Source organism: Sphaeramia orbicularis, chromosome 22, assembly GCF_902148855.1.
Source record: "Sphaeramia orbicularis chromosome 22, fSphaOr1.1, whole genome shotgun sequence".
Taxonomy (NCBI): domain Eukaryota; kingdom Metazoa; phylum Chordata; class Actinopteri; order Kurtiformes; family Apogonidae; genus Sphaeramia; species Sphaeramia orbicularis.
In genome coordinates, this window is record NC_043978.1 from 54691014 (window position 1) to 54709563 (window position 18550).

General features: G+C 38.7%; 1 protein-coding gene across 1 annotated transcript in view; it reads right to left on the bottom strand.

Moving 5' to 3' along the window:
- rps6ka5 (ribosomal protein S6 kinase, polypeptide 5) overlaps positions 1 to 18550 on the bottom strand; it is a 50405-nt gene that overhangs the window by 30060 nt on the left and 1795 nt on the right. Inside the window, exons 2-9 of the mRNA XM_030126606.1 lie at positions 11424 to 11495; positions 11028 to 11246; positions 10675 to 10790; positions 10473 to 10574; positions 5561 to 5644; positions 5349 to 5452; positions 5099 to 5249; positions 2506 to 2667 (exon numbers count right to left, since the gene is read on the bottom strand). Of these exons, the coding sequence (XP_029982466.1) occupies positions 2506 to 2667; positions 5099 to 5249; positions 5349 to 5452; positions 5561 to 5644; positions 10473 to 10574; positions 10675 to 10790; positions 11028 to 11246; positions 11424 to 11495 (1010 nt within the window). The remainder of the gene's footprint in view (positions 1 to 2505; positions 2668 to 5098; positions 5250 to 5348; positions 5453 to 5560; positions 5645 to 10472; positions 10575 to 10674; positions 10791 to 11027; positions 11247 to 11423; positions 11496 to 18550) is intronic.

The following is an 18550-nucleotide window of genomic DNA, read 5'->3' on the forward strand; positions in this document are numbered from 1 at the left end:
GGGTACTCATCCTCCATCAGCTGGAAAACAGATGGAATGTACGCAGAGGACGGACAGAACGCTGCGTCTGTATCTGTCTGTGTCTGGAACGGTACTTGCAGAATCATTACTTTTATCACCGTCATTTATTTGGTTCAGTCTCCACACTCTTCACACTCACACACATTATTCCTCCTCCTCGTACCTCCTGCACTGAACTGGGAATGTCACACGGCCGTAAGTGGTATCAGTGCATTTGTATCGGATTACTTTTACGAGTACGAATATGAGTACACACACTGAGTATCGGAGCCGATGCCCGATACTCGTATCGGTATCGGTGCATCCCAATAATCAAACTAATCCATGAAGAAGAAACTCTGAGATTTCAGCATCAAACTCCAATCCTTTCAATTTAGAGCTGTGTCCAGTGGTGAAAACAACTGCAGGGCTTGTATTTGTTAATCAACGCGTGACTCTCTTCGGCTCTAAAAGTAGTTTCTTAATGCATTCCATCCTCACCTCAGCCTCGGCGTTAGTTTTCATCACCATCGGAGGCACAGTAATTCTGTACTCCCTCTTGTGGTCACATACATTTACAGTGACGTGTCGGCCTGTGGCTGTGAACACATTCACTTCATTTCTCCACAAAAATACATTAATGGTCATGATATTTTTAGGTCATTTTGAAGTTTTTTTAGAAGTATTTTAAAGTGGAAATACTACACATCGCCACTTTGATATAGATGTTTTTGTACAAGTTTCATGATGTAGCATAGTTCCATATTGTTGAGTCTACAGCAGAGTCAGAGTGGAAGGGCTACAAATGACAGTTAAACAGGAAATGGTGAGTTAACCAACATTTTCCTATAAAAAGCAGATGTCTAAATATCTCCTGATTTCTGTATGTATAATCTGCAGCGTTCACATCTTTCATTACAATTAAGTCACATTATACAGTTTGCAGCTCAAAAAACAAGTTTAGTTTTGCTTTTAAGTTTTAACACATACATTTACACAATTCTTATGAAGTAGCCAAAAGTGAGGAACGATATGATGCAATACACCACAAATGTCAAAAGCATTAAAAACGAACATTTTAGAAAAAAACTGTTTGAGGAGACAAAAGAATCCAGTTCAAAGTGATCTACCTTTGTACAGATAGTATGAGTTTTACTGCCCAAATGTTCAATGTTTCTAATTGTTTGGGCTACTTTTGGCCATGACCACTGGTCATTTGACCAGTTTTCGAAGTCATTTAGTGCAGTTTTTCCAGTATTGTCATGATGCATCTTGATACAAAAACTGAGAGATGTGTATGTATGCTCAATATAACCCTGCTAAAAGTGGCTTTAAGACATTCCCACAGTACTGTACCAAAGCATTATTTAAATTTTCACATTGACAGTTAAATGCTAAATAGCATTTAATTTTTCATTCAGTGTTCCTGTGTCAGAAAAGCCTGTCAGGTCCACAATAAGCCCTGTTGTGATAATTACTGAGTGACAGTGGCCGTCCAGCTGTTCCTATTGTCCGACCTGTCACTGTGAAGCACTGCCTTCTTCATTCCAGCTGTGAGGAGCCCACAGCTTTGATCTGGCATTAATCTCTCTCTCCCCGTTTTTTTTTTTCCCCCACTGACACACACACACACACACAGCTGTGTGGTATGTAGTGTCAGCCACGGATGGACGGAAGGATGGATATTGAATGAATGAGATGCCCTAAATTGCCGGGCTTGAATATTTGATTGCTCTGCTGTGAAATTACATCTTGGCGCTCTTAATGCAATTTTAATTTTGTTTTGTGAGGCACGGTGGGGAGGCAAGTGCACGGTTTAAAACTGGGATTGCTGTCGTTATCTCAGAGATTGCTAGGCTTGCAAATTATAAAGACCACAAAATTTCAGACTATGTGAATGGCAGCTGAGAGTGAAAAACGGCAAGATGAAGTTGGCAATCAAAGACTGAAGGCGTAACCGAGACAGACATGGTGATGCTCTCAAAGTGTAACCTTTTATTCCATGAGAGAAGCCTGTTAATGGATCTATTGATCTACCGAGCTCAAGCATCCAGAAGGCAATCAGAGTTGAAATTTCATGCAATACATCAGACAGCCATCAGCTGGCACTGAGTTGTGGGCCATATTATGGTTCAAAGCTACATCAAAAATAGTCATTCACATCTGTTACTTCAATAAAAGCTGCATATGGCAGCAATTACTTCAATAAAAGGCCCTTTAGTCAATTTGAATACGAATGCACACAGACAGACTCATGTTGACTTACAGCAACCTTTTGAGGACATTCACAACTTCACTTGATTACTTCGATTGCTGTGGAGTATGTCAAATATAGTCACAGACAAAAAGTGGCTAATGTATAATGCAATTTTTCATCCGTGTCAACATTTTCCTCACACCGCCTGCAGCCGAAGCCCAGACAAACATCAGCACACAACGGATGTTAAAAAAAAAAAGTCAGACCAGAAATAGGTTAAGGGATGTTAAAATGCTGCTCCCTCCCACCTGGAAGATGCGATCACAGTTCTGAGGCAGAGCTGCAGGGGAGTAGGTGGGGTCCATCTCGGTGAACTCATCTGCGAAATTGCTGACGTCCAACTCATCCCGGATTACTGGTTTGAATGGGGCGGGCACCTTTTTAGCTGCCAAGTCCTCCCAGTTAATTTTCTAAAGTGAATAAAAAGAAAAATGAAATCCTTAATACATGTCATCTACACATATCAGCACTTAGATGCTTGCTTTTAATAACTGGATTTAGATTCACTCTCACGTTCACATGTGGTAATCTGAATGGAAACCAATTCGCACCAAACATTCATATGCATTCACACTCCAGTGTGAGTGACACTGGAGGCAAGGTGGATGAAGTGTCTTGGCCAGACTAGGACAGAGCAGGATTCAAACCACCAACCCTCTGGTTATTGGACAACCTCCTGAGCCACAGCCACCCACAAAGACCTTTTTATTTTTAACCAAAATTAAGAGTTTTTTTCATCAGCATCCAAAGTAAACGTAGGTGTTTCTGTGCAAGGTTAATGAGGGATATTGTGACTCCAGTAAATTATATTTTGCTAAGAGGTGAATCAAGTACAGCGTAAAAATATAGTATTAGGTTCAGTGATGGGTAAACTCACAAATGGCAAAAATAAATAAAAACGGAAACAATGAACTTGGATATCCCAGATTCAAATAAAAAAAGACTAAACAGATTGAGGACCTGCACACTCAGAGTTTAGTTCTAGGACCTTGTTTTTTCCTTTTGTAGGATGAGAAAATCAAGGACAAAAAACAAAATTCAATTTGGACCATCAAGAAAACAAGTATATTAACTTCATAAGTTAATTTCACATAAATTCACCAAGTCAACAAAATGAATAAATTAACCGTATCGAAGATTTGTCTACATGTTAAGATTAATTAAATGAATAAATAATTAAATAAATCCTCTATAGACTGCATGATCAAAGTCAGTCATGCTACAAGTGAAATAAATGCAGTTAAAAGACAAAAAAAATGCAATACTCTAATAAAATACATAACTAGATCGTACTTCAAATTGTGTTGGAATTTTTATGTATTGTAGGGATATTTAGGGATATCTAGAGGTGTATCTGTAGATTGAAAACAATTACAGGGTGCATAAAAAAAAAAACTATACATTTTGAAAAATTAGCCCCAGTTCCACATTTAATAATTGTTGGAATTTTCTTTTCTGGACATCTGTAGGTAGGGGATTGAAGGATATTTGTCCAAATTTACAGACTCAGGTATTCATGCATGAGTGAGCAGGAGCAAATTGCACAATCCAAGTTAAAACTGGTTTGCGTGAAGTAGCGGTGGGATTTAAATCCACTCAAAGGTCATGGGAGGGGCCAATGGGCATCCATCTTGTTTTCCAGCAAATTGCCAGGTTACAGCATTAATACTTTGGACATCATGTCAATTTCATTTCTTTACCCATGGCAGCTGTTCCTGCCTTTCACTTAATTCACTTAATTCAACTTGTTTAGGCCTGAAAATGTCATTGAGGACAGGCCAAGTTAGGGTTAGATTTTTCAAAATGTATAGTTTTTTTTTAATACACCCTGTATATACCGCTCCACATTCCACTATGGTAGCTGCAAAAAAAAAAAAAAAAAGTGAAAGCCAGTCTATGTTTAGGCTGTTGGGGGCTTTTTATATAAACTCAGGTGCACATTTAAATACAGCAGGTAAGAGTAACCTTGGCACTGAATGTAACCTGCAAATATTTCATTTTAGGAGTGATGGGCTCAGTGATCCAAGTATGTTTACCAATTTATTACAGTGAATCAGATATTCAGGTCAGCATTTAATCCTAAATCAAAGCCAGTTCAGTTTCAATTGTGTTGAATTGTTTTCCAGGCATTCATGTCAGCCAGTTACTCATTTATTGGCTTTTTCCTTCTCCTAAGTATAGTTATTATGTCAACTTCTTATAACCACGACCTCCTTGAGGTTCACAACATGGAACGCATAACTGCAACATTACATGTAAAAACACACATTTCAGTGAAACGTGCAATCATATCACAGCACTTCCCATTTGACGTGATTTGAGAGATGGAGAATTTATTAATGTAGATTTGTGTAATGTGTTTTAATACCTCATACCCCCACAAATGCCACAAAAAGCAAAACAACAAAAAAAAAAAAAAAAAAAACAGAAGTTTATATTAGAGTCAGTGCTATTAATAAAAACACTGGATGTCACCTGTTACAAAATGAAGGGAAAAAAGAATAGGAAGTCTATTTTGGAGCAATTGTAGAAGGACTGAAGTGCAACATAATAGACTAAATTCTCCCATTTTTGTGTGATCTCAAACATAAAAAACATGATAATGAATACCATACTATTCCCTTTCTGCAATTAGCTCCTCCTAAATCCCTCTAAATCCTCCACACCGGACCTTTGCACAATAAATAATATAATGAGAGCTCAACAAGCAGAGCGGATATTTGAAGACAAATCCACGACTCAAGAACACAGATGTCTACATCACAGATTTGGCCTCATTTACGAAACCATTACACTGATACTTAATATTGTAAAATATTCCTGATAGGCAGTGACATTCACCTGGTAAAATGGGTGCTTCTTTACATTCTCTGCTCCATTAGGACCTGAGCCTAGTCGCTTCTTTGGATCTTTGATGAGGAGTCGCTGGATGAGGTCTTTGGCCAGTGATCCCATGTCTTTGGGAAAAGGAGGATCTTTTTTGGAAATCCTCCTGTGATGTGAGAGGCAAAAACGTGGTGAGTGTTTGTGGAGTGAATACATAACTGAAATGAGCTCATAACTCTGGCTGATGATCAGAGAGAATCCGTACTTGGCAATGTCTGTGTGCGAGTTCTCGTCTCCGTCGACAGTGAAGGGAGATCCGCCGGTCAAAAGCTCATACATCAGCACTCCAAGGCTCCACCAGTCTACGGCCTGGAATGGATCAAAGCAGCCACCCGTGATGTTGGCTTTACGTACTCATTCAGGAAGACAGAAAGGATCGCACGGTTGACTGATTTGATTGAACGGGCAACAAATTACCTTGTCATGTCCAGACTCTCCACCTTCCACGATTTCTGGAGCCATGTATTCAATCGTTCCACACACGGAGAATGCCCTTTCTACCTGTTGTAGAAAACACAGTAATTAAGACACGTTACAAAAGACAAGACACATTTGGATTGTACCATCTGTGAATCCTAGGGGAAGTACAGTATAGAACAGCCAGCCAACTGGGGGGATCCAGGGGCATGCGCCCTGGCAAATGACAGCATTTTGGTTGTAAAAGCCCAAAGTTGGTTATTTTGGCACACTTTAGTCATATATAAAAATAATTTAATTTGTTGCAGATTTGAATGAGTTTGTGAAGCCAAGTGTTGGCATGGAGGGAATTATTCTAAAAGAAAGTTACACTTCTTATGCATTTTAGACCCACACTATGCAAATGTAATTAAGGAGTGCTACTTAAATAATGATTAATATTTAACCCCACTTGTCAGATGGTTCATTATCATTAGGGATGCACCGATACCACTTTTTTCCAGACCCAGTACAAGTACATCTGAGTACTTGCTGATACCGAGTACCAATCCTAGTCCTTAATAATCCCATTCCAGTTGTTAGTTCCTTTTGTAAATGTGCTTTATTGTCGTTGTCATTAGTCTGACTGGAACAAAGTGCTGCTACTGACATTTAATGTGTTGGAATGAGCGTTTGTCAGTTAATCCACCAGGGGGCGCCGCTCTGAATTAACCATACTGGACAAATACCACGAAGAAGAAGAAAGTTTAATTAGAAGAAGAAGAAGAAAGTCAGTAATAACAAACCTGTAGACGACAGAGGGAACACTACTGTGATACTAATGTTGCAGCATTTTCTCTGTAAGGTTTAAAAGTTTAGCTTCAGCAGGAAGAGAAAAGACAAATGAGTGAGAGGTTTGGTTTTCACTTCCACTGGTGGCGGTCCGCACCGCTCCGTACTCCCGCTGGTATTCTCTGTCTGGGTACTCATCCTCCATCAGCTGGAAAACAGATGAATGTACGCAGAGGACGGACAGAACGCTGCGTCTGTATCTGTCTGTGTCTGAACGGTACTGTCAGTCAGCCTTACTCTGATCAGCCTCATTTATTTGGTTCAGTCTCCACACTCTTCACACTCACACACATTATTCCTCCTCCTTGTACCTGCTGCACTGAACTGGGAATGTCAAACGGCCGTAAGTGGTATCGGTGCATTTGTATCAGATATCTTTTACAAGTACGAGTACGAGTACACACACTGAGAATTGGAGCCGATGCCCGATACTCGTATCAGTATCGGTACATCCCTATTTATCATTATAATTTATTGATTATTTTTACCCCGCCCCCCAAAGGGGAGGCAAGGGGTATTGTTTTTGGTTTGGTTTGTTTGTTTGTTCGTTTAACTAACAAACACTAACACTCTACCACAACACTATTGGTTGAATTCACACCAAATTGGGTTTATTGATTGCCAGTGACCCAGAAGTAGGTCTCTTTACATTTTGGGAACAGTAGGTCAAAGTTCACATTTTTTTTTATAAATTTTTAAAATAATTTTTTTCCCCCATTTGCTTATAATTGGTGTAATTTCAAATGTCTGTAGCAGCAAAACTACTGGTTGAATTCATACCAAATCTGGTTTATACATTGCCAGTGACCCAAAATGAATGTGATTACATTCTGAGAAAAGTAGGTCAAAGTTTAAATTTTTTATGAATTTTTTGAATCTTTTTTTCCCCTTTTACTTATGATGGGCAAAATTTCATATGTCTATAATAAACATCAATTTTGTTTCAATTTACTTCAAACTTGGCTCGTATATAGAGGCAATTGACATGCTGATGTGCTAAGCTTGCTCGAGAGTGGTGACGAAGAGGCGACAGAGAGGGGTAAAGGGAGAGAGAATGTACCTAAGCAAGAATAAGTTCAACAAATATTTTACTCAAGCCTGTGAAAATGACCCTAATGTTAACATCAGTGTTAATAATGCAATGTTAGCGACAGTAACATTTTAATGTTAATGATAGAAAGTTTCGCCTTCATGCTTGGTTTCAGATGACATTAGTTACATTTCGAAAAACTGAACGATGTCAGGTCGTTTTCTGTAAGGACCCATTCTTGGTTGTATTTTCAGATGAGTAAGCCAATATCAAAATATTTTCAAAGAGGAAGGAACCTGAGGGAGAGTGTCAGGTGACGTAAGCTAACGGAGAGGTTCAATGTTCTTTATCATGACTTTATGTCGTCAGGGTCAGAGGAATAGAAGAGATGTTGATGAGTACGGTGGCAAGTGTAATATTTAAATGTTCCCAACGTTAACTGTGCAATATTAGTAATGTAAAATAGTTTTGTCCATTCTTATTTATTTCCACGTGCACTGCTCACGATGTATATAGTTTCTTTGTTATACTTGTTTTTGACTTATTTCCTTCATTTAGTTAATTTTGTTTGCTTATGATTGTATATCATTACTAGACATTGGAAATACTTTCTTTATTTCAAGTTTTTGGGGAGGCCCAAGATTAACGACTTTGGTTTTTGGCTTCCCCGGCATGTCTGTTATTGTTATTATTATTACGTCTTATTGTCTTGTATACATGCGAATGAACAATAAACAATAAAAGAATATAACACTCATTGTCTGTTTACTAAACAGTCAAAAGTAGTGGAGGAGACTAGTGGAGAAGAGAAAAGTGGAGGGGCAGAGCAAGAGAGGGTGGCAGGAGAGAGAAGGAGGGAAAAAGAGAGCAGGAGGGAAGAGGAGAGAGAAGGAGGGAAGAAGAGAGAGGAGGAGGGAAGAAGAGAGAGAGGGAGGGAAGGACAGAGAGAGAGGGAAGAAGAGAGAGGAGGAGGGAAGAAGAGAGAGGAGGAGGGAAGAAGAGAGAGCAGGAGGGAAGAAGAGAGAGAGCAGAAGGGAAGAAGAGAGAGGAGGAGGGAAGAAGAGAGAGGAGGAGGGAAGAAGAGAGAGCAGGAGGGAAGAAGAGAGAGAGCAGAAGGGAAGAAGAGAGAGGAGGAGGGAAGAAGAGAGAGCAGGAAGGAAGAGGAGAGAGAAGGAGGGAAGAAGAGGGAGAGGGAGGGAAGAAGAGAGAGAAGGATAGAAGAAGGGAGAGAGCAGGAGAAGAGAGGGCAAAGAAAAAACAAAGCACAGTGAATCCGGCTGGGACCCGCCTGGCTGCCAACTGTGCCATTAGATAAGGCTCCACTATGTAAGTCTTAAATAAATCATTTATTTCTAAAAGTTTTACATGGCGATAATGTGCGTTACTAAACTGCTGTCACTTAACACAGTCCATTACGTCCAGTAATACAACCTGCAACTGTAACACACAAGGAGAAAGAACTGTCTCAGTTCTGTGCAGAAACACCTCTGAGTTTTCTGGACCTAAACTCAACCAGTAAAAATGTATTTTGGTCAGACGAGTCCCAAGTTTCAGCTTTTTTGGGGTGAAAAACAGACATCGTGTTTAACATATGAAGACCATCCAAACTGTTATCAGTGCAAAATTATCTGTGGTGGTCTGGGGCTGCATGTGTGTACATGACAGACCTGCACATGTGCATCTTTCAGTGTGAAGGCATAGATGGTACTAGGGACAATTCAAGGCCTCATTCTGCATCGGATCCAAGAGTGTGTTTTCAATGTCACAGAAAGCTAGTGCTGGACTGTCCTGCCTTTAGTCCACACTCACCTCCTATTAACAATGTATGGCAGCTAAAATTTCCTTAGGGGGTCAAATGAGTGTCCATTTTTGTCAAAAAAAAAAAACCAGTTGTCCTAAAGTCATAGAAGTGTGTGTAAATGATGCTAATCCATTTGTGCACAGACTACTGATATTCTTTGACAGTGGAAGCTCTATTTTCATAAATATTGGATTTTAATAGCACGTGTATGTGAAAACTTTTGCTGGTGGACGGACGTGACATTACCCATGATGCTCTGGTCAGTCCCAGTACTTTATTAGGAATAAACTTATAGACTTCCTATTGCTAATTGTGCTCTTCTTCATAAATGTTGGTATTGTGGATCTAAAACAATCCCAGCTGACACAAAAACACTAAATGTGTCAGTGGACGGATGTGACATGGTTGTTGTGGATCCCATCATACTGATGCTCTGCAGCCATGTCAGCGTTTACACTAATGATCCCTGTGCAAAAACTAGGAGCACTATTATTTATTGGATAGTTTAGCATCAGACTAAAGAGGAAAGAACAATCTAGAATTGTTCTTTCTGTATAAAAATGCTTCTTATTGTAAAACTGTTGATGTAAACAGTGCTGTGTGCCATTCTTCATGTATGTATTGGTGGAACAGAAGCAGGATGGATCAGCACCATACTCCAGATTGAACCTGTACAAATAAAACATGTGATATGGAGGAGAGAATCTGGGAAGAAAAACTGGGGAATCCAAAAGAAGAGAAGATTTGTTTTTCAGCTCAATTCAGTTCAAATAGAACTTGTCCATTTGTGACATGAAAATATAGCATTAATTGTGCTGAAATTGTTCATTTTTGAGCTGGAAACATAGTTCATATGAGCATCAACATGTTGAACAGAACTGAAATCCTGTCCATTTGAACAACTGTCATTTACCAACACAAAGTTCCTTTGGATTCACTGAGACTGATTTAATATGAACACAGACAAAAATAAGACCTCTACGCAAATTTTAGCTGATGGACATCCTGAGGAGAACTGAACAAGGGCCACCATGGACTGTTGAACAGCTCAAGACTTGGAAACAGCAGAAGACCATGTCACATAGTCGTAAACACATATTGCAAAATTTTGAGTCTACTGCAGGCATTGACCACCTCACTGGAAAAATGGTTTGTATTATAAGAGCAATAACAAGAGTGTTAAACTAAGCTTACACCAATGTGTTAAATGTTTGTGAAGAGCTTTTGGCACATAAACTGTCAATACATACCTGATCAAATTCCTTACTGAGTCCAAAGTCTGTGAGGACGATATGACCATATGAATCCAGTAAAATATTCTCAAGTTTCAGGTCGCGATACACAATTCCGAGCTGTAACAAGAAAATGACACAGGGACAAATTTTTTAAAAATACTGTATGTAAGCAGCAGAAAAAAAAATCCCTATTGCAAAGAGTAAGATTAGGATTTACCTTGTGTAGATGCTCTAGTGCTAACACAATCTCTCCGCTGTACAGGGCTACTTCTTGCTCCTTAAACCGCACCCTCTGCACCAAGTGTGTGAAGAGCTCCCCACCGTTTACATAATCTGTGCAGGGAGACATTATTAAAACTACATATTTATCCCATGTTTGCACAAAACAATATAGTTCTCTTAGCATCTCCAATGTGAGGGACAAGCACTCTATGTTTAGACCCATTCATTCGTTTGTCCGTTTCCTTATTTGGGTTTGAGGAAATCATTAACCTCTACTCCAGCTCCCATAAACATAAAGGAAAATGGAAATCAGTGACGTGTGAAAGGTTTCACATAAAATATCCTAACCGAGAATGAGGTGCAGCTTTGTATCCGTCTGGAAGGCATAGTGGAGTGTGACGAGGAACGGAGACTGACGGATGTGTTCCAGCACTTGTCGCTCTGTCCGTGTGTGTTCGGCAGTCTTCGCCTTTTGTACAATCGTGGCCTTCTTCAAAACCTTCATGGCATAAAGCTTCCCTGCATCATGGCCGCTGACTTTCCTCACAAGAAACACCTTGCCGTATGCTGAAGGGAACAAAAAAAATGTAATACAGTGCAAAGTTCAGTGAAAAGCAAAGCCTACAATTACAAATGAGTGGTATGAAACATAAATATGAGCTGTCAGAGTGGCATGCAAACCGTTATCTGAATGTCCTGTTCCTTTCAACATGCAGAGAGACTGAAGCCAACAGCTGAACTCACCTCCTGTACCGAGCACCTTTAATAGCTCAAAGTTTTCAATGCCCACCCTCTCGACATGGCCAGTCAGGTTCGCTGTTAGACGACAAAGAACATTTTACAAGTGAGTGGCATAAAGTCATGTTAGAATTAGTAGAAAAGTCCACCGTTTCACAAATAGTTTTTACAATTGTTTGGGGTGTTTTTTTGAGAGTGCATCAGGGCCACGGATGTATTCAGAGCTCTGGGTTCGACACTGTCACTAAGAACAACGCCCATTTCCCCCAGACAACATTCATGGTGCTGCAGCCAAAGAATCTGCTGAGGTTCAAGAAGCATTTTCCCTACAGTGCACAATAGTAAAAGAAGTACAAGTAAAACTTCGAACAGGCCACCTGCATCTACAAGACCGGCTAGCTCTGTTTATTATCAGGTTTTTGAGTGCAGAGTGTTTCCTGTGGAACTGATCTCTTGACGTGGCGCTGTGTCATTGGGGGGGGGGGGGGGGGGGGCATGGGTTGGTCGATTTCTATTCTGCATTTTTAAGGAAAGACAATAACTATATTGCAACATCATTTAATAATAATTTTTAATGATAACTATTGAGTCATGATACACTCAATGCCATAGTCATGTGCAGCGCAGAATGACTCTAAACATCTCTGGCAACGTATTTCCGACAGTTTGACGAAGTAGATTTACAATTGCGCAACTAATAAAGATAGAAGACGCTACAAGTGATGTCCAGATCTGGATTTTTTTTTGCTTCCAATTTTTTTTAGGATTAGTTTTGCCGATACCGATCCAATACCGATCTGATACAGACTGTTTACAATGAAATTTTGATTTAAATTTGGAGTCATTATTTATACGTTATCATGCTATCAATTTACCTGAGATCACAATTGGTCTGAATGTGGAACCTGAACTAAAACAAGTATGATACCTTTGACTCTTAACAACTTTAGTATCATTTTTTGCACTTTCCAAATTCACACTATGGGCCAAATCAGAACCTTTGGCAGGCCAGTTTTGGGCCGCGGGCCATATGTTTGCCATTGCTGTAGCGCGTCTATGGACAGGTTCATCCCAGGATTATGTGGGGGTGCGTTCTGTGCCGTACATTAGTGATGCGCACATCAGCGGGTTATATTCATGGGGCAGGTTGGGGCGGGTCAAAAGAATGTCGGTTTATGTGCGGGGAGGGTTCAGTCAAGTCAAATAATTCCACAAAAGCCTGAGGGCTGAAAAAAATCTGATTTGCGCATCACTACCGGATCATAAATTGAAAATGAAACTTACAGACACTTAACTAATTCCTCTAAGCCTCCTGCTGTTGTGCAGGTAATTTTCCTTTGCCCTACCTTCGGAAACATTAATTTGTGGGATCAGGATGTTTGTTTACCCCCCAGAACCGGGTGCAGATTGGCCCAATCTTGTGACTAAATCTGATTTAATCAGATCTTCTAAAAAATGCCAGATCGGCAGCCGATACCAATCTTTAGATCGGATCAGGACATCCCTACACGCCACCACTGTAACCACTGTTCTGTGTTGTAAAACCTTAAAATTTTAAATTCTTTAGACTTTAATATGCATAGCCTAATGTGTAGGCCTATAATTTATTTTTTGTATCAAATGTATGGTGTGGTGGCAAGGATTTTGCCACAAAACCTTACCAGCAGGAACACTGATACAGAAATAAGGATGCACTGATTACAAAATTCAGGAGCAATATTTAAAATAAGTTTTCTGGTAGCTAATGCTGATATCAATATCATTTTGTGTTAGCTTGTGTTATTGTTCTTCTTTACCCCCCCCCCCTTTTTTTTTTTGCCAGGGAAATTTTCATTATACTGGGCATTTACACATCCCTATGTACAGCTTTTATACATTTTAAATCTTCTGCCCATTGGCTCATTGGTCTGAGCAGGAAGGCAAAAAAACAATTTTGGCTTATGTGCCAGTGAGGAATTTACCATTAAAAGAATCAAACTCTAATAATTCCACAACAATGGTATGTGGAAACACTTTGTTTTTTAAATAAGTAGCAAACATTTAACTTCTGATTAATGCTGAATGTATGTATAAAAAATGTGTGGCATTATGACAGGCAGCTTGGTGTGAACAGACTAAACTATTATCCTTCATCTGTGAAAAAAAAATCATAGCCATTTTAGATGGAAAACAGCAACAGAATTTCTACTGTTTACTACAGTCATGGATAACATAGCTTACAGTGTGATGTAATGCACCCTAATTTATTCATTCCGACCAGTTTATGGAAATATACAAAATTCCCAACTCCTTTGCTTTTCTTTTTTGCTACTTTTTAAAAGTTAATTTCAAATGTACATTGTCAAAGAAACACAGCCACTATAAATACAGAGGGTCACTCCACAGTCTTCAGCAAGGCCCCACAATTTCTAAAGTGTTGTCAGTTTGTCCACCAGCAAGTTTATACACAAACTGCCAAATCCTGCTGACAGACAGGCAGATGCATCAGACTTTATGAAACGTCTTTGTTTGTAAGTTGTGCTAATCAAACACACAGACATAAATGTAAACAATAAGCCTACTAAAGTGCTGTTCAGGATTAATTATGTATGAACGTATATTTATACAATTCTGGGAGACCACACAGTGTGACTGAGACCTGAAAAAAGAACCAAGAACCCAGCCAAGATTTGGTAATTTTCCACTGATGGACCATCTAAGGCTTATCTGGAACACAGGGAAATGTATGTTTATATTTACACCACTGACAGCTCTTCTGTTTGGAATTGCATTATAAATCTCCTACTGACCAGGACTGGTGGCACCTTGGACGACTGGCTGGAAAATGTGCAAGACCTGTGAACCGGTAATCATGCGCCCATACTATGGACTACAATCGATTGAGCATTTTGACCGGACAAAGCCTAAGAACAATACTGTGTACTGCTATCATTATTATTATCACCCTTAAAACAAAGAAAAAACAGGTACAAAGCAGGGATGTCCAACTCATTTTAGTGCAGGGGCCATATACAACCTGATTAGATTAGATTAGATTAGATTAGATTAGATTAGATTAGATTAGATTAGATTAGATTAGATCAGACTTCATTGATCCCACAACAGGGAAATTCACTGGTCAAGGCAGCAACAGAATATAGTGCACAGGTGTCAAACATGCGGCCCGGGGGCCAAATCCAGCCCACCAAAGATTCTAGTCTGGCCCCTAGGATGAAGCTGTGAAATGCAAAAATTGCACTGAAGATATTAACAATTTTTTTATTCCAGGTTCCACATCTAGACCAATATGATCTAAAGTGGGTCAGACCAGTAAAATACTATCATAATAACATATAGATACTCACAACTTCAAATTTCTCTCTTTGTAAATGTAAATATTTTCATGTATTTACACTAAAACAAAGTATAATTTCACAAAAAAATGTGAATAACCTGAACAAATATGAACAACCTGAAATATTTTAAGAGAAGTAAGTAAAATTTTAACAATATTTTGCCTGATATTAAATGTTTTTATGTGTTTGTAGATCCACTGTGATCTGTACATTATAATGAACATGTGGAAATGATAAAGTGAGGCAGAATATTGTTACAATTAAACATATTTTTTCAGTTTGTTCATGTTATTCACATCGTTTGAAAGGATAGTTGGAAGACGTAAACATTTTCATTGTTATTTTGACTTTTTTCACTGTAAAACAGAGAAAACTTTGGAGTTGACTTTATTTATATATAATTATGTTATTTTACTGGTTCGGCCCACTGCAGATCAAATTTAGCTGAATGTGGCCCCTGAACTAAAATGAGTTTGACAGCCCTGATATAGTGCATGAAAAAAATGTTGATGAAACATTCTCCAGCTCAGCAGAGGCAAAACGGAACATAGTCAGAAGGATGAGGAAATGGAGACAGGAAGATCCGTCATTTAAAACCCCAGTACAGCTAAACAAGAAGAGTCTGGGTGGTTAAAGAGCACAAAACTGTGGTGGCAAACAATGTGATTGAATTTTTTTTTTTTTTTTTTTTTTTTTAAATCAACCTGTTTTTCATGGAGTTACAAAAATGTCCACTCAGCTACACCACGAATTTTATTCTTGAAGCAAAGAAACAAGTATTTAAAACCCAATATCATAAAGTGATATGAAAACAGTGAAATGAAACCATGTTTAATGCAGCTAATCTGATGTTTTCTCACATTTTAACATATTCTAATACTAGTTATTACTCACTTCATGGAGATAATATGCAAAAAATAAATATTAACAACTGATTTCCACTCAAGAACCAATCGAGAACAGCAAAGTTACAATAATGGTATGAATTGCAGTTTATGAGATGATGCATAAGTGTCCACTGTGTTGGTTGATATGGAACTAAAACAACAAAACCCATGAATATACAAGAGAACAGCTGGAGAAGAACTGTCCACTGGAGTGACCACTGTGCATGAAAGGGTTAAGAATCCATCCATATTGTCTGTAAATGTCCTTAACGTAAACATTGATCTTAAAGTAACTGTGCTGAAAAACCGACTCGACTGTCACTTGGATATGCAACAGCAAAAGATGACACTCATTCGACTGAATGCAAACTCACTACATTAGCTTGAAAAAGGTCATTATTTTCCATCAAAGCTCTTCAGTGAATTGAGCACACGATGCCACTGACTGAAACCTCGTGTCTTTCTAGATCACTGTCTAAGAGTCCAGCTGACTGAGCACACCACACTCTCCTTCATCGTGCATGCCCATTGTAGTGAACACATTCCTTCTGTCTCACACTCTGAAAATAGGCTACTGAGCAATTATGGCGGCTGATTTAATCTCTTTCTGCTTCTTCTTGTTATTTTTCTCGCGTAACACACGAGGAGGAGAGGAAGACACGCTGCAACTATGAGGTAATTTGAGTGCAGGCTGTATCGTTTCAAAACATCGCAGCCGTCCTTCAGATACAAGGTCGGGGGTTCATGTTGCGTAATGCTCTTGTCAAGCTCACCCCGTCAAGGCCAAGTTTGATTTCAGTGTATATTAATAGACTAATAGAGGTGTGCGGCCAGATGATGACTGCTGCTACACAACATGAACCTTTTCACCCTGACAGTAGGCAACAAAATGTAGAACTTTCCTCAGATTTTGTTTTTCCCGGTCGAACCAAACTCTAAAAAACACATCTGATAATCAACACTGAATTTAACTGCAGAATTTGTGCAGAATAACTGAAGTTGTGCAGAAATTCCTAACTGTTTCTTCTAATATTTCCATATCATCTCATAATATTATCTGGAGTTATAGAAAAACCAGCCATTTCAAGGAGATTACTTTCAAAAACAACTTTGTTTTAAGCACATACTATTACTCAAAACTAGGGCTGTCAAAATTAACGCACTAACACAGATTAATCCATCATCATGATTAATCTGATTAAAAATTTTAATTCAATTAACCCATCTGCAGCACAGAATGACTCTGAGCATCTCTACCAAAGCACTGGGGCAGTTTGTCCAAGTAGAGTTACCGTCATGCATGTGCAAATGGGCAGTTGATCCGGTAGTGACAGGCAGCAGAACCAACCCATAAAGATGGAAGACGCTAAACAGCACGTTGGCCCTCTGGACGGGAAATTTGAGCACAAAAAAACCACGACAGAACAGTCGACCAACATAAAAGTGTTATGCACACTCTGCAGGAAGGATTTTCTTTTCACCAAAGCACTTCCCACTTAAAATACCACATTAACATTAATGCGAAGCACACATTAATCGGAGATTCTGCTAGCACTTCGGCTAACGTGTCACCCAGCTTGCGACAAACACATCAAGTGCATATATATTCCCTTCTTTCTTGAGTCTGTTTGTTCATGCAAAATGAAACGCAATTAATATAGGTTAAAAATGAATGATATCTAATCGTGATTAATTGAAATTAATCCACAGCAACCTTGTGATTAATCTGATTAAAACTGTGAATTGTTTGACAGCAATACTCAAAACACATACTTGTAAAATACTTTATCACGTTGGTCAAAATAAATTATTTGGTCTTTGTGGTAAGTGATTGGTCTCATTTCCCCTCACATTTAAAGTGTTCATAAATGAGGCCAAATGACTGTGTTCAGGCAGAATTTACCATCTGAAGGTTGCAGAAACAATATTTCTTTGATAACTGTATCAGTCACATTGCATTAAATGTACAACACAAAAATCACAAACTCAGAAAAACAACAGCACATTTATGTCAGATGACCCTGAGATATACAGTACTGTGTAAATGTCTTAGGCCACCTTTACCTTTGTTGTTGTTGTAGGGTTGAAATAAACATACATATTTATTTTTCATTCTCTTTTCACCAGATACAACAAAAAAACGTAACATAAAACCCTTGGCCTTAAGTCCATGCCAAAGTTTTTGCACATATGGACTGATGACGAACTGATAACAATACCCTGCAGTGAGGGCCGAGGGTAAAAACAGGAAATATGTACACAGCTTTTAAAAGTGAACTAAATGAGTTCACCATTTAGTGTGACCCCTGTCCTCTTTGGTTTATAGAACATGTTTTTTCCCAATAAACTCATTTTTAATGATATATACTGCATATATCCACACCGTATCTTAATAAAGAGGCTGATGTATGGTCATTAGACCTTTACTAAACCAACAAACCTAATGTTGGCCCAGGATTTTTGCACAGTGCTGCATGTTTTACACATCCTAAAAAGTATGAAAATGTAACTTAACTACCCACAGGTCAAATAAGGACATGAAAACAGGCAATTCTGAGGGAATCTGAAAATCAAGGACATTCCAAAACATAATTTGGACATTCCTAATATGTGTAATAAGTACTACATGATACGTGTGCTTTATCTAGCTTGCTGTTTGAGTGAGAAGCTCTTAAATAGAGGAGTCTGTTTGCAATGTTTTTGAATTTTCTACCATTGTAAGAGGCTTGTAGGAAGAAAACTACACAAGGTCATGTTAGAATTCTACAGGACGATTTTGCTCTAATCCCAGACTTTCACAACTGTGGATGATGTATCAAAAGAGCAATATATGTCACAAGTTGGACTGAAAAGCTCATTCTGTAAAATGCTTAAACTGAGATGTAATTCCAAATGGCTATTAGAGATTAAG